Source organism: Topomyia yanbarensis, chromosome 2 (genome assembly GCF_030247195.1).
Source record: "Topomyia yanbarensis strain Yona2022 chromosome 2, ASM3024719v1, whole genome shotgun sequence".
Lineage (NCBI taxonomy): Eukaryota > Metazoa > Arthropoda > Insecta > Diptera > Culicidae > Topomyia > Topomyia yanbarensis.
The window spans coordinates 310,120,896-310,134,357 of record NC_080671.1 but is presented as its reverse complement, the minus strand read 5'-3'; the positions used below and the strand labels follow the sequence as shown (position 1 = coordinate 310,134,357).

At 36.1% G+C, this 13,462-nt stretch overlaps 2 protein-coding genes across 3 annotated transcripts in view; both read left to right on the top strand.

The window, feature by feature from the left end:
* Nucleotides 1–13,462, top strand: part of LOC131683542 (neurobeachin-like protein 1) — a 181,786-nt gene that overhangs the window by 143,758 nt on the left and 24,566 nt on the right. The window lies entirely within an intron of this gene.
* LOC131683544 (uncharacterized) lies at nucleotides 7,895–9,204 on the top strand. The gene is made up of 2 exons (XM_058965600.1): nucleotides 7,895–8,196; nucleotides 8,275–9,204. Exons 1-2 carry the CDS (start codon nucleotides 7,975–7,977, stop codon nucleotides 8,974–8,976), a joined length of 924 nt encoding a protein of 307 aa, XP_058821583.1. The 5' UTR covers nucleotides 7,895–7,974; the 3' UTR covers nucleotides 8,977–9,204.

The following is a 13,462-nucleotide window of genomic DNA, read 5'->3' as shown; positions in this document are numbered from 1 at the left end:
ATCTCGACGAACTGAATCGAATGGTGTATGACACTCGGCCCTCCGGGCCTCGGTTAAAAAGTCGATTTTTACAGTGATTGCATAGCCTTTCTTTATATGAGAAAGGCAAAAAATGTGTACACCTGTATACACCTGGACTGTGGCCTAGGTACTTTTAGAGTCGAACAGTAGTTCGATTCGAGTTACCGTTAAATGGGACAACATTGATCACATTTTCAAACGATTTTCGAATAACTTTCATGATATCAATTAGATGTATTTGTTTGTATTTTTAAAGCAGGTTCTGATACCCATAGTTACAAATTGTTGTTGCGATTTTGTTTTTATGTTAATTTACAACTTACAATCTTTGCTCACGAGGTAACTGCAATCAGTCGAATCGTCGAAAAGTGAAATAATGAGCGAAAAGTTGTGTAAATTGCATACCTTGAGGCAATTTCATGCCCAATATTGTTACATACCCTTAGAAAACAAAATTGCCTGTATAGATACGAAGTATGTACTTTCACCGAAGTTTTCCAGGAAATTATTTTTTTGTTTTGATGATTTTGTTAAAGTGAATTTTCTTATCGTACAGTTACTGAAACAAGCTTCGTTGATCAAAGATACCCGCTTTACGTTATTTGAATGTGAAGACTTGAGCAAAAGCTTAACACGTCAAGAGAATCTATAGTGGAACTCGTTCACGTATTCTAGAAATTACAACTAGATACCTACTCGGACATTCGCGCATCTTCAGCACTGAAAAGCACTGGTTATTTTCCATGTAAGACTCTTCCGCATATTACGTCCGTATTTCAACCAGATATGTTTTGAAAGGAATACATTAACATGCCACGTTCAACTACAGCTAATGCCAGTTAGAGTTGCTTATCGGAGTATTCAAACCATTTGGAAATTGCAGACTGAATTTGATTAATTATTTCGTGAGCGGTAAATAGAAGACTCTATATATTTTCAAAGACTCATTTACATCATTGTTTATCTTGAAATTTTTTTTTTGGGTTAATAAGTTTTTATTCGCAGAAAATCAGTTCAAAACGTGTTCTGTATGCCTTGTTCATTCTGTTCGTATATTGGTTACTTAGAAATATTAGCCATAAAACAGTTTTATTTCCTTTAATTGCAAGCTAGCTTTTTAATTGACAAAAATAACAAAAGCGCAAAAATGGCGTTTGATGCGATGCAGCATACAAAACTGATTATTTGGCAAAATAATAAGAGATGCATAATGAAAATTTATATTATATTGATGTTGTAATTACTGCTTCCATGTTTCTAATTTCTCAATTCTTCAATTGAATATTCGAAATAAAAAGATTTTTGCGTCAAAATGATCGAACCCCGTTCGGTGGATGGGCTCTGAACGGTATGATTTGTGAGGATTTTGTATCATAAGTGTTAGAAATATTGCACGCAGTATTGCATACTAATCATTCGTAGTATCACTTCACTGAGCCTGAAATTATTATTATCAGAAGACTTGAATCACTTGGATAAACCAGGTGGAATAAAACCCCAGATCAAATTTTCCCAAAATTATACATTTTATTTGTTTAACTGAGTTCTAACAGAGAATCCCTAATGTTTTATGAAATAAACCCTAGAAAATAATGGGTTAGAGACGTCTCACTCTACAAAAAATTGAATTTCTTTCACGATGTTCGTCCAACTTTAACTAATAAGACCTTCTTTTCATTGATTATTAGCAGGTTCCAAACAAGCTAAAATTTTAAAAATTGCTTTATCTTGTCCAAAATCGTAACCAAACGCTCGTTTATCTTTACAAAATAAGAAAAAATTACGAAAAAATTCAAGAAACTCAGAAATCAGAACCATCCCTAGTAACAATTGTGGTTTTATGATAGTTTTGTAGCCACTGGTAAAACTTATATTGCACTTGTAGCGTGCTATAAAACTTCAATTGTTACTTGGGATTAGTCGCACCAAATCAAAATCTTTAGACAACCGAAAGTACTCGCATTTACCTTTAATTAACCATAATTATATTTCATATCGATGCACTATAGCCGAAGATATATGGAATTTACTAAGCGTACTTTTAATTTTAAAGGCGTAATTCAGTTTTTAACTCTAACTCGATAACTGTTCTACTTGGAATTTTTTGTACTTCATCTTCGGATTCAGCACACAATTCTTCATCAAAGATGGAGGTCACATATTAAAGTTTAGATTTTGATTTTTATTTTGTTACCTACTATTATTTACTTTCTAAAGATCGACGATAATAATTATTTTAATTCAAACTTTTGAATTGGGTTGTTTCGTAGAATACTTGGCAATGTTTGTTCAAATACTCCACATAAAAGGACGAACTTCATAGCATTTTGTGTGCAATACACAATCTGGTTTATTCAAACTAATCTGGAGTTCTCATAATAATAATTTAAAGTTCAGTTATAGAAAGAAATACGGCGAATAATATTTAAACGTGTCATTCAGAATATTTTCATCCTTTGTTTTGAAATTTAATATAAACTAAACTTTCCAAAAGTCTCTTATACTTCAAAGCTCTATCTGCGCAACTATGTTTTGTTCAGTGCCATCCCTAACTGTACTAATCCGTAGTTATGTTACTGCCTATCACTATTACTTCACGTTTTGTTTACCCATTATTGCCCAACTTATTTTTCACGCGCATCATAAATTGTGTTTTCCGATCGAAGAAAAATGATGTGGTCATTCCAGTAAAATTATTTTTGTACTCAAAGTAGCTGATATTATAAGGAACAACCCGTGAAAATTTAAGATTGATCGGTTAATCGGTTCCTGAGATATCGTGATCGCCGCGGATGAACTTTTCAACAAAATACAACTTTGAGATAATCGAGTTTTACTGTCGGTGCAACGAGTCAACGGTCTAGCGTATCAAACACTACGTACCGCCTACAAGTGGTGAATGGGTAGCGATCTATGAATAGCTGTAACTTAAGTTGTAGTATTCCGATCTTAATGAAACTTTGAGAAAATTTTCCTCAGCGTATTTAGTTTCAGAATATCTAATTTACAAAAATTCGATTTTTTTCATCCTAACAAAAATGTGTAAAATTTATTAAAAACAAAACATAAACACCGGTTTAACCACTCTAACTTCTCTAAACATATTCTGCAAGAGTATATGAACAATATTAACTCGTTGATAATACCTGTTCTGCGTTATTAATTGAGTAATAGGAGTTATTCTTAGCACCTACTATATAAAGTAGGTTGGGCAATAATGGTTTAAACTAACAATTTAGTTTACTTTCTCAGAACATCCATAATTTCAAGGCCTGATTTAGAGAATCTAGCATATTTTGTAATTACACTAAGAAGAGCGTGATGTGTTTTAGAATAATGAATTAACGCGGTTCAGTACAGTAGGTGTCTAAGCGAACCAAAAGAATTTCTGAACACAGTCTTCTAGAGGTTCTGGTGACGTAAAATGAATTGTTGGTCGAAAAAACGACCCGTAATACGGGATTGTCACACAATGTCCTTGATAATGAAAATGGGATTGAAACTGTTATTCGCTTTGGAAATTGAGGTAAAATATTGCAGTTCATTTATTTTGTTTTGTAAACTAGTGAATCATGTGTCTAAGAACTGCTTTTGAAAAATATAGTAGTGTTTTTTTCGCTACATAGTTGTAATAGGGATGTGACCACAAAATCTTCAAAAGCAGGTGGTATAATATGACTAAAACAGACATTTAGACATTTTTTATGTGTATACTAGGGTGGCTGTTAAGGTCCGTCACCGGTCATAAAATCAACCAAGGTCTAAAACAAACTAAAATTTGGCAAACTTTATGCTAAGCTGGACTATAATAACATGTGCCGCAAAGCGATTGAAGTTTTATATGGAAATTATGCAAGGAAACATATGTATATTTTCGAATGTTGAAAATTAATATTTTTACCGCAGCTCTTGTAAAATTTTGAAACTACTGTTCAAGCACACTTGATGGATTAAATGAAAATAAAAATGAGAAAAAATTTAAAAAATTTGAGCCTGAAAAGAAATTTGTATTAAAAAAACAATATCTAAAAATGATTTTGCGCCTTAAACCTTACTTGTTTGAATTCCACCAAGGCCAAACATTTTCCGAGCGCTTTGAAAAGAGCTATCTATTTTCAAATGAAACATGCAAAAGTACTCGAATTATTAAAATTCAAGTGCTGGCACCTTGTTTGATTTCTCTCAAATTTGGCCCAAAATATCTTGAGCCCTATACTGTAGGTTCGAAATTAAGTTTGCTATAAGACTATTAAAATCAAAAAGTTGTTTAACACAGTACCATAGTTACACGGGAAAAAATAAAAATCGTTTTGAAAATGGAATGGTTTTAAAGTCTCCCCCGCGTATGCAAATACAATGTAGGAACACTTATGTCGAACTACCCATTCTGTGAGTCAAGAATGCAATATCGTTGAGATCTTCAACGTGTTAGCTTCACTTTACTTCCACGGGGGTGATTTCGATCTAAGAATGTTTGCATACGAAATCAAATAAGCATGCTCGAGATGTATAAAGATAAAACGTATTCGAATGTTCGTCAACTGATTTCGACTGCGTAAAATGTGGGAGAACGAAAAAATGGTTTGAAATTCCTCGCTACAGTCCATATTGCCAATGCATACAATGTAAAAGCTAGGGTGATGAGCCTATTTTGGCACCATTATGGAGAGGGTCGCACTATTTTTTGAACAACTTAAAAAGAAGCCATATTACCTATAACCTTTTTCAGAATAAAGTATCAGTGTACTGTTTCTTAAACATCTGTATAATGCTTATTTGGCAGAATTGTCTCAATTTTCAGCATAAATGAAAATAAATGTTCTATTCTGTGCATCTATTCCCACCTGAACGTTCCAATTATCGCCTCATGGGTGTGCCGATTTCCACCTCATCGAAAAACAATCTAGTTGAAACGCAATGCCTCATATTTCATTTGCGTCGATTCTAACTAGGTATCCAGATCATGGACGCCAACGCGTGATTTGTAAAACGAATTATTCTGCTTTTTTCAGCCGATCAAAACAAACGTAAACATTACGCACACGAAAGAAACTCATCAGCTGTTAGTAGAAGAGCGCCCAGAACTGCGCATGCAGGAAATAACCATGCGAAAGTTAACAACTGGAATATAAAATTCACATCACACATTACTTCCTCCCGATCCAAATTGTATGTGCAGATGAAAATAAAATATCTGCAATCAACAATTAGTTGAATAACTTGAAATAATTGATTACTTATACCTGAAATTGCATAACATTATGTTTTCAAGTTCATGTTTTGGTTTGGCCGCACTGGTGATTCTTTTCTGTATGATGGATGCAAAAAGTTGGTTTTGATTGTGGTAGTATATCAGTAAAACATGCCAATAATAGGAACCCCCGTATTTAGTTTTATCCTATTATAACACTAGGCCTATTCTAGTGTTTGACGAGTGCTTTTAAAGTGAAATAATCGTAAAAAGGTTCTCCAGCTAAAATAAAGGTATGTATCCGTGCAATATTTAATATATTTGTGCCGGAATAACGAGATATGAGGCGGTAAATGCTGGCTCGAAAGTGTTTATTTTGCTAAGCGCCGTTGCGTCCTGTTTCGGTTCACTACGCGAGTGAGGCGGATCAGCAGATATTTCAATAAGGTGATTTTGTTTTAATTAAAAGTTGGATTTAGTGGATAGTTCTGAATACGTATGTGCACAACAAATAAAGAATATAACTTGAGCTTTTTTGCACACCTGTTTTAGCCAAATCGATATTGTCATTATCTCATATGCTTGGTTCGAAACCAAGGGGTACGAAATAGGGTCACAATAGGCTCTACTGCCATAATAGGCACATCACCCTATAAGTTAATAAGGACACTTATCACGCTGTTGACTGCCCGCATCACAAGCGTGGCAATTAACTAGGATGTGGAGTGCGGAAATAAGACAACACTTTCAGGATGTGATATACAATATAAAACGTCAAATGCTTCTCTTATGATTGCATGTGTACTTGGAATGAATTAGAATTAATGTAACCGGGTGTATGAGTCCGATTAATATAGCTTTCGATTGCCAGTATTTTTCACAAAATGTTCAGTATGACATAACATGTTGAAATACTTGAACTTTTTGGTAATCGTAATTAGAAAGAGTAAAACGGAGTTTGAAACTTTAAAACGAGCCAGTTCAGTTGGGCTTTCTCATACTACAGAGCTCCGAACCGCGCCTGGACCAGTTTTTTCCACAGTCAGGTATGGGGTTGCCTTTATGATAATAATCGATCTCCCTTACTTCACGGTCTTTGCGACAACTTCAATCGGACAACTTTGAACTACACGTGCCTTCTCCAGAAAATAGTTTCTTCGGGTTTTCGGTTGGCACCGATTCAAGTTCGGACGAGAGGAAATTTATGCACACAAATGATTCACAGTACACCAAGAAATGAAATAGGAAATTGTAATTTATCCGTAGTAGAGGAGACCGGGACTAGTTGGCGATGTTTTCAGTTTTCATTTTTTACCGCTTTGATTTAGATAGATCCTGCAAAATAGAACACGTGGCATGAAAGGGTAGAGTGTTGGCAAGATCTCTGAAATTTATTAAAATGTTTGATGTATTGTCTCCATTTTTGGAGACAAAAACATGTGACGCGGGAAACCCGCCGGGGTAAGTTTGCAGTATTCATGGATACCCCGGCATTTTGACTTTTACGGGTACTCCATATTCAAAAGCGAATTTTCAAGATTCTTCAGGTGATTGGCCGTAGTGAATGTCTCCTGCATTGACAAAACACACAAGAAAAAGATTTTTTTACTTTGGAGTGAATTCCATAAATAAAAATATTTGATGACTATTTTTGCACCGTAAATGCAGTGGGGTGCCGAATTTATCTGCCCCTGATTTTATCTACCCCCAATTTTATCAGCCTTTGACCCTAATTTAATCAGCTTCATATGAAAATTGATAGTTGGTAGTTTGATTGGCTCTAGCAGACGAACCAAGTTGAATTCGAGTAAATCCTTTCTTAGGCATAGATTTCTTACGATGGATCTATAAAAATAAAAATATTAATTTTTTTTAAATTTTGCGCTGTCAGACCCCCTTAAGGGGAACTTAAAGTAAATAATCAAAAAAAAAGTTGAGATGCTATATCTAAGGGTCAAAGAAGAATATTTTAAGAGCTTCATTTTATTTAAAATATAGAAAAATATATGTCCCGATTTTAACAATGCCCTTGTTTTATCAGTTTAAAATTTGCCAAGGGGCTGATAAAAACGGGTCTTCACTGTATTCACAATTGTATAATTGATTTTTTTTCCTTGCTTCTGAATAAAACAGTTTTGTATCCCTCGTAAAAAAAATCTCAATATCTTGGTAATAGGACAAGTAATAAACATTTATTTTTCCTTTTAACAGATGGTTTATCGATATCCTTCAATATCATCCATTCAGTAGCAACCTGCTCATTTTTTTGTAAAGAATTCGCAATACATGCTGCGGTACATGCGTTCAATGTCAACGGCTGACGCTTGCGCATAAAACCCTTTACGTGATCCATGCGCACAAGTCACATTGTAATTGATTCCACCTACGACTCAGCACAATCCACTATGCTAATGTTTAATGCTCGCTAAATCAGCCTTGAAACGACCTTGGGGTTTTCCTTTGTATCTTGAATCTTCGAAGGGGTCGGTTTTATACGGTACCGGTTTGATGTGTTGAACATCTGAATCTAACGGTTTGCAGGCGTGAATCACATTATTGCGCTTCCACCCACGCCGACCTGGCATTGCCCTAGTTGCTTCAGTTGACCACATTTTTACAGTAGCTATGCGATATATTTTGGTATTGGTTTCGGTTCCCACTTCAAACCTAGTGCTCCGAATGCAAAATAAATTACATTGAAGTGTCGAACGGGGTATCGTAGTAAATTTGATAAAAGTACGTGATCGAAATATACGATCAGGATGAGCCGCCTGGACTTGGTTCAATTTCTTTTGAGTTTCCTTTCGTACTGGTTCGATTTGATAGTGGTGGTTGGTGGTACGAAAATTCGAAGGGGATTGAAGTTTTTTAACTTTCTGTATAAAAAGCTTGGCAACCTGCAACAGGTACATCAGTTAGTTTTTCGATTTTTATTTGAACAGTGTGAAATACAATCCTATAAGCTCACAATGAGTTTGCTTAAAGTAAGTAATTACAAATCCAAGCAAGTGGAAACTGATGTCAGTGTAATGGTATTAATTGTGTACGTTCGTTCGTTTTAGGTTGCAGTTTTCGCCGCACTAGCCCTTTGTGCTAGCGCCGAGCCTAAACCAAACCCCGGAGTCCTAGCCGCCCCAGTCGCTCCAGTGGCATACTCAGCACCCCTAGTTCAAGCTCCAGTTTTTGCTAGAACATATGCTGCTCCATTTGCCTACAATGCAGTTGCCGCCCCAGTTGTTGCCAAAACTTTTGCCGCTCCAGTTGCTGCTGCATACACTGCTCCCGTTGCCGCCACGTACGCTCAGTTCCCGGCTGCATACACCGCTCCTGTTGCCGCTGCGTATTCTGCACCAATTGTAGCTGCTCGTGCTGCGCCAATAGTGGCTGCTCCTGCCCCAGTGGTTGCTGCTCGTGCTGCTCCGATTGTTGCTGCCGCTGCTCCGGTTGTGGCTGCTCGTGCTGCTCCAGTAGTTGCCGCTCCAGTTCAAGCCGAGTTCACCGATTCCTACCCACAGTACCAATATGCTTACAATGTTCAAGATACTCTGACCGGTGACTCGAAAACTCAGGAAGAGACCCGCGATGGTGATATTGTTAAGGGATCGTACTCCCTGATCGAACCTGATGGCAGCCGTCGTATTGTCAACTACTACGCTGATCCAATCAACGGATTCAATGCAGTCGTGCAAAAGGATGTTCCGGTTGCGTTTGCAGCCAAGACCGTCGTGGCCCCTGCAGTCGCTGCTAAGGCCGTCGTAGTCTAGAAACCAATCATCCACTTCCCGGCGAGAACTAGAATCAGTCTGAATATGCTGTGTATATAGGACCAATTCCCGAGTGTAAATAGTCAAGAGGACTCCAGGGTCACCACCAATGTGCAACTTTAAGCAATCACTCATCTGTACATAATTTCCACTGCTGAAAATCATTCTTGCTTGAAGTCACGCACTTTGTACAGCTTCGTTTTAGGTAATAATAAAACACGAAATTGCAACGCTTATTCTACAAAAGTATATCTAAAAAGTGTTATTATTCTTCCTTTACATTCCAAATCGGACCCTGGTTGAACTAACTAGAATAATGAGCTTATTTTCGCTATGTTCTGCGTAATTCCCTATCCATTTGAAACCGTTATTTAGAACAGCTTCTGCCACTTTTGTTCGACACATTGACTCAAATGGCAGGGTGGTATTTGGGGCATTCGATTCAAGTTTTCGTTGCACTTATTAAACACGAGTCTCTCGCCATTATCAACTTATTTTTGTTATTATACTAGTTCTTGGGAACGAATCAATTTTTATACCAATATATACGCTTTCCATCGATTATTTATCATATCATGCTTAAATTTTGAGGTAAGGTAATATCGCCCATCATGTTGCGGGATTTAACGATTTACTTTTCTTCTTATTAATCATTACTTGAAGGGTATTCTATGGCAACTGCAATCCTGGATTTTGTCATGGCGGTGTCCAAAATAATTTTGACAATTACCTTAATTGATAACTGTTACAGTTTCTTTATTACGTTGAAACCATTACAAAGTTATTTTTTATAAGTGACCTGTGCCTTCCCATTTCTTCACGAAAACGCTGTCAATCTCAATACAATTAGAATAATTTGTATTTATGACATCGGTTGGTAAATTTTTGTTAAACAAAATGAGTATGGATGAGTGTGCACCAGGAGGGCTGGTTGTTGGTCGTATGGGGGAAATAAAGAATGTTTCTAATTCGTCGCTGTTGTGCTATCTTATGACAAGCGCCATTTTGCACATTTCGAGAAAAACGATTTTTAAAGTTTGAGATTGAATATCTTGAAACTTATAAATGGTATAAACAATTTAAAGTAAACAAATGATGCTTATATCTATTCTGCATTAATCTCTCAAATATTACGAAAATCGGTTAACTACATTGCGAGTTTTCTTTAAAAATGTAAACAAAAGTCGGTCTCACACGTGTCATAGGTGTGTATTGATGACAAAATTTGTATGGCGTGTCATAATTGTGCATGGAAAATTTTGCATAGAAAAAAATCATCAATTATTAACTTTTATTCATATCTTTGGCTTCATTTGGTCTATAAACAATCGGTGAGATGCATTTTGAAGGAAATGAGTCAGGGAATCTAGAAAAAATAGTTATTTTTGGTTACAGTGTTGCCAAATATGCTATATTTCCAGTTTAAAACTTAAATTGCATTTTTCTCACAGTTCGTGCATTTTTGTTTCGAAAATGATTATGCCATTGTGTTTATCAGATAGTTTTACATATAAAAACATCGCATACATAAAGATAGTTTGAGCGAATCCCCAGACACAGTCATTTGAAGCAAAAAATTAAAAATTTCTCAGCACGTTTCTCGCTATATCTCAGTAACCAAGCAGAACATCAAAATTCTGTAAACGCCACTTTGTAGAGATTTTTTGGACAAGTAATGTGGCATATCTAACTCAGTTTACCCCAAAATGGCGTTTGTCATAAGATAGAACAACAGCGACGAATTAGTGAGTACAGCACTTTTTAAGTTCCTAGTGTTATCTCAAACCACTATGTTTGTTTTATAGGCGACACACGCTCCATAACAAATGTCTACTATGAATATTTTTTATGGGAATCAGTTAAGCCGTTTGGCAGTTCATAAACCACATACATACAAACATTGACTTTTATATATAGGCGATTGCTTGCTCCCAGGTTGGTTACACTAATTGCATACCGAAAATCTGGGTGTTTCTTCGGAGACCGATTGAAGATTTCCAGAAAGTTCAGTTTTAGACCGGTACTCTCCAATCTCCCTGCACGCGCTCAACACAGCCATTTGTTTAACATTATTTCAGTTAGGCATAATTTCTATTGGTCTATCTCCCAAAATAACAACTATATATCCAGCACCCTAAAATCTGCTTACACCGACATCTATGCTTCACCTACCTGACGCCGCATTATTTTCTACCTTGAAACCAACTCTCTTTGCCCTGCCTCGTTCTCTATCAGCCACCATGTAATTCGCTTTAAAATAGTTTAATTCTCGTAGCAAAATTTTTAAAAAATGTAAATAAGCCGTTCATACTACTCAGCGTTCAACGCTTAAGCGTCGTGCGGCCTGCGTGATGATAATTTTGTTTCTTTGCACACCAGATCTTCACATGGCGTACGTCGAACTCATCTATAACGTCCTAACCGAGTCGGATGTTATCCTTACATTTGATTTTGATTCACACAGTTTCTTACGAATCAGCATCAAAAAGCCATGGTCTAAGATTATCTGTCGCAGTTTGTTTCGTATCACTGAATCGTACGCTACCCGGAAATCAACGAACAGAAAATGAGTCCGCATGTTGTATTCCTGACTTTCTGTTAAATAGAATACGAGGCCCCTTAAAACGTTAATGAAGAGTGTGCTGCCTCTATAGTTATCACATTCGAGTTTTTGGAGCTTCTTGTCAGAGGAGTTCCACAAAGATGCGTCCGAAAATCTTTAAAAATGTTACCGTTCATCTTCGTTTCCGATTTTTATATAATTAATGCTACAGTTATATAAGATATACACTGAAAAAAGTTGACATTTTTCACAAAGGCAAAAATTAATGTTTAAAAAATTTACTCACAAAAAAAACTCATTTTTTTGTCAACAAAAGTCTAAAGAGAAAGAAAATATTTTGAATATAATTGCATCATGGAAAAACTATTAGTAAAGAAGTTATTCAACTATAACTCTAAACATGTTTTTAAATTTCAAGCTAATTAACAGACAAAACTATAATTTTAGCTTTTATCTAAAATCTTACAAAATGTAATACTTTACGAGATGTTTGGGGGTTTGTTTCAAGAAAACATGTAATTTGTGAAATTATTCTCCCCTCCCTTCGTCGCTTTTGTTATCTAAATCCGTCTGTGAAAATGTGCTGATAATTTAAACCAATCGGTAAAATAAGTAAAACAAAAAAAAGTACGATGTTATTTCACTATGGAATATAATAGTAGGAACACTAGCAGTGTTGTCAAAAAGACTGAAATTTAGCCAAGGGGTGAGTCGCTTATCTCGTAAACAAATAGCGTGATAGCCTGTGCCGCAACCTTAGAAAATGTATATATTGTATTGTAGCGACATTTAATTAGCAAGGGACTGGAAGATGTGAAATATTTCAACGTCGCAAAAATGCTTGTGGTGGAAATTTTCCGAGACTTAATTTTTGTCGGTTCCTACAACATAGGTCATTAAGTGAGTTTACGCTTGTCCGGACAAGCCGCAGACTCAAGTGATTCGCATTTAATGCCAAAAGATCCTGACTCCTGCGTTGCGGAAGACAAAGGGTTAAGTCGCCGGGAAACTAGGCTTGCTCATATGACCCTATTCCACGCTTTTCTAAACTTTATTCCTTCAATTCCTTGCTCTTCCTTGAGTACTATGGCTCTTAATATTGAAAAATATTTCATACCTTTCAGTCCCTGGCTAATTAAATGTCGTTTACAATATAAAAAGGGAAAAGATTGACTCACTCTAAGTCGTTAATAAAAAAGAAAAAAAATATATACACTCATTTCAGCTCTTCAGATTCATTATACATACGAAATGCGAAGTTCTTCAAAACATACACTCCTACAGCACCCTCAACTTTGGTATGGCCAGTCCTGCACTTGCTCCGGATGGAATCCAATTTGACATTTTGAAAACAAAGATGTTTTTTTCTGGTTACCACAAAACTGTGAAAACCATCATGAATACGGGTGTTATTTCTAAGGGGTGGTCAGTAGAAAATCATCAATTGTTGTGTCATTGTTTAGTGGGTGGTCGGAAAAAGACGGAAATTGGTGATCGACTCCATTTTGAAAACCAAGATAGGAAGCCTACAACAAAACAGTGAAAACCATCAGCAATATGGGTATCATTTGAAACGGAGTGGTCAGTAGAAGACGTAAATGGAGCATTGATGCCATGTTGAAAACCAAGCAGGTGACATCTGGTTACACATGTGCGCTGCAGCACCACGCCGCCGTCGGTAAGTTTTAACACACGCCGACGCCGATTATTAACGAACTCGAATATTCCCAATATGCTTGCTGTTATCAAAAGAAGATGATGATGATACTCAGTTTCTAATTACTCGCCTACTTCTGTTGTATTTACATTGAAGACACCGCACTGAAAAAACTTGTTCCCAGATTCGTGAAAATGTGCCATGATTATTGATTAATTTTTACGTATCTTAAACAGGACCATTAACAAAAGTTATTTGTTTTATAA

Bases quoted from the DNA above. Each gene is read 5' to 3' on its own strand.
- LOC131683544 (XM_058965600.1), top strand. From the start codon at position 7,975: ATGAGCCGCCTGGACTTGGTTCAATTTCTTTTGAGTTTCCTTTCGTAC. The intron at 8,197-8,274 runs GTAAGTAATTAC...CGTTCGTTTTAG, and splicing joins TCACAATGAGTTTGCTTAAA to GTTGCAGTTTTCGCCGCACT.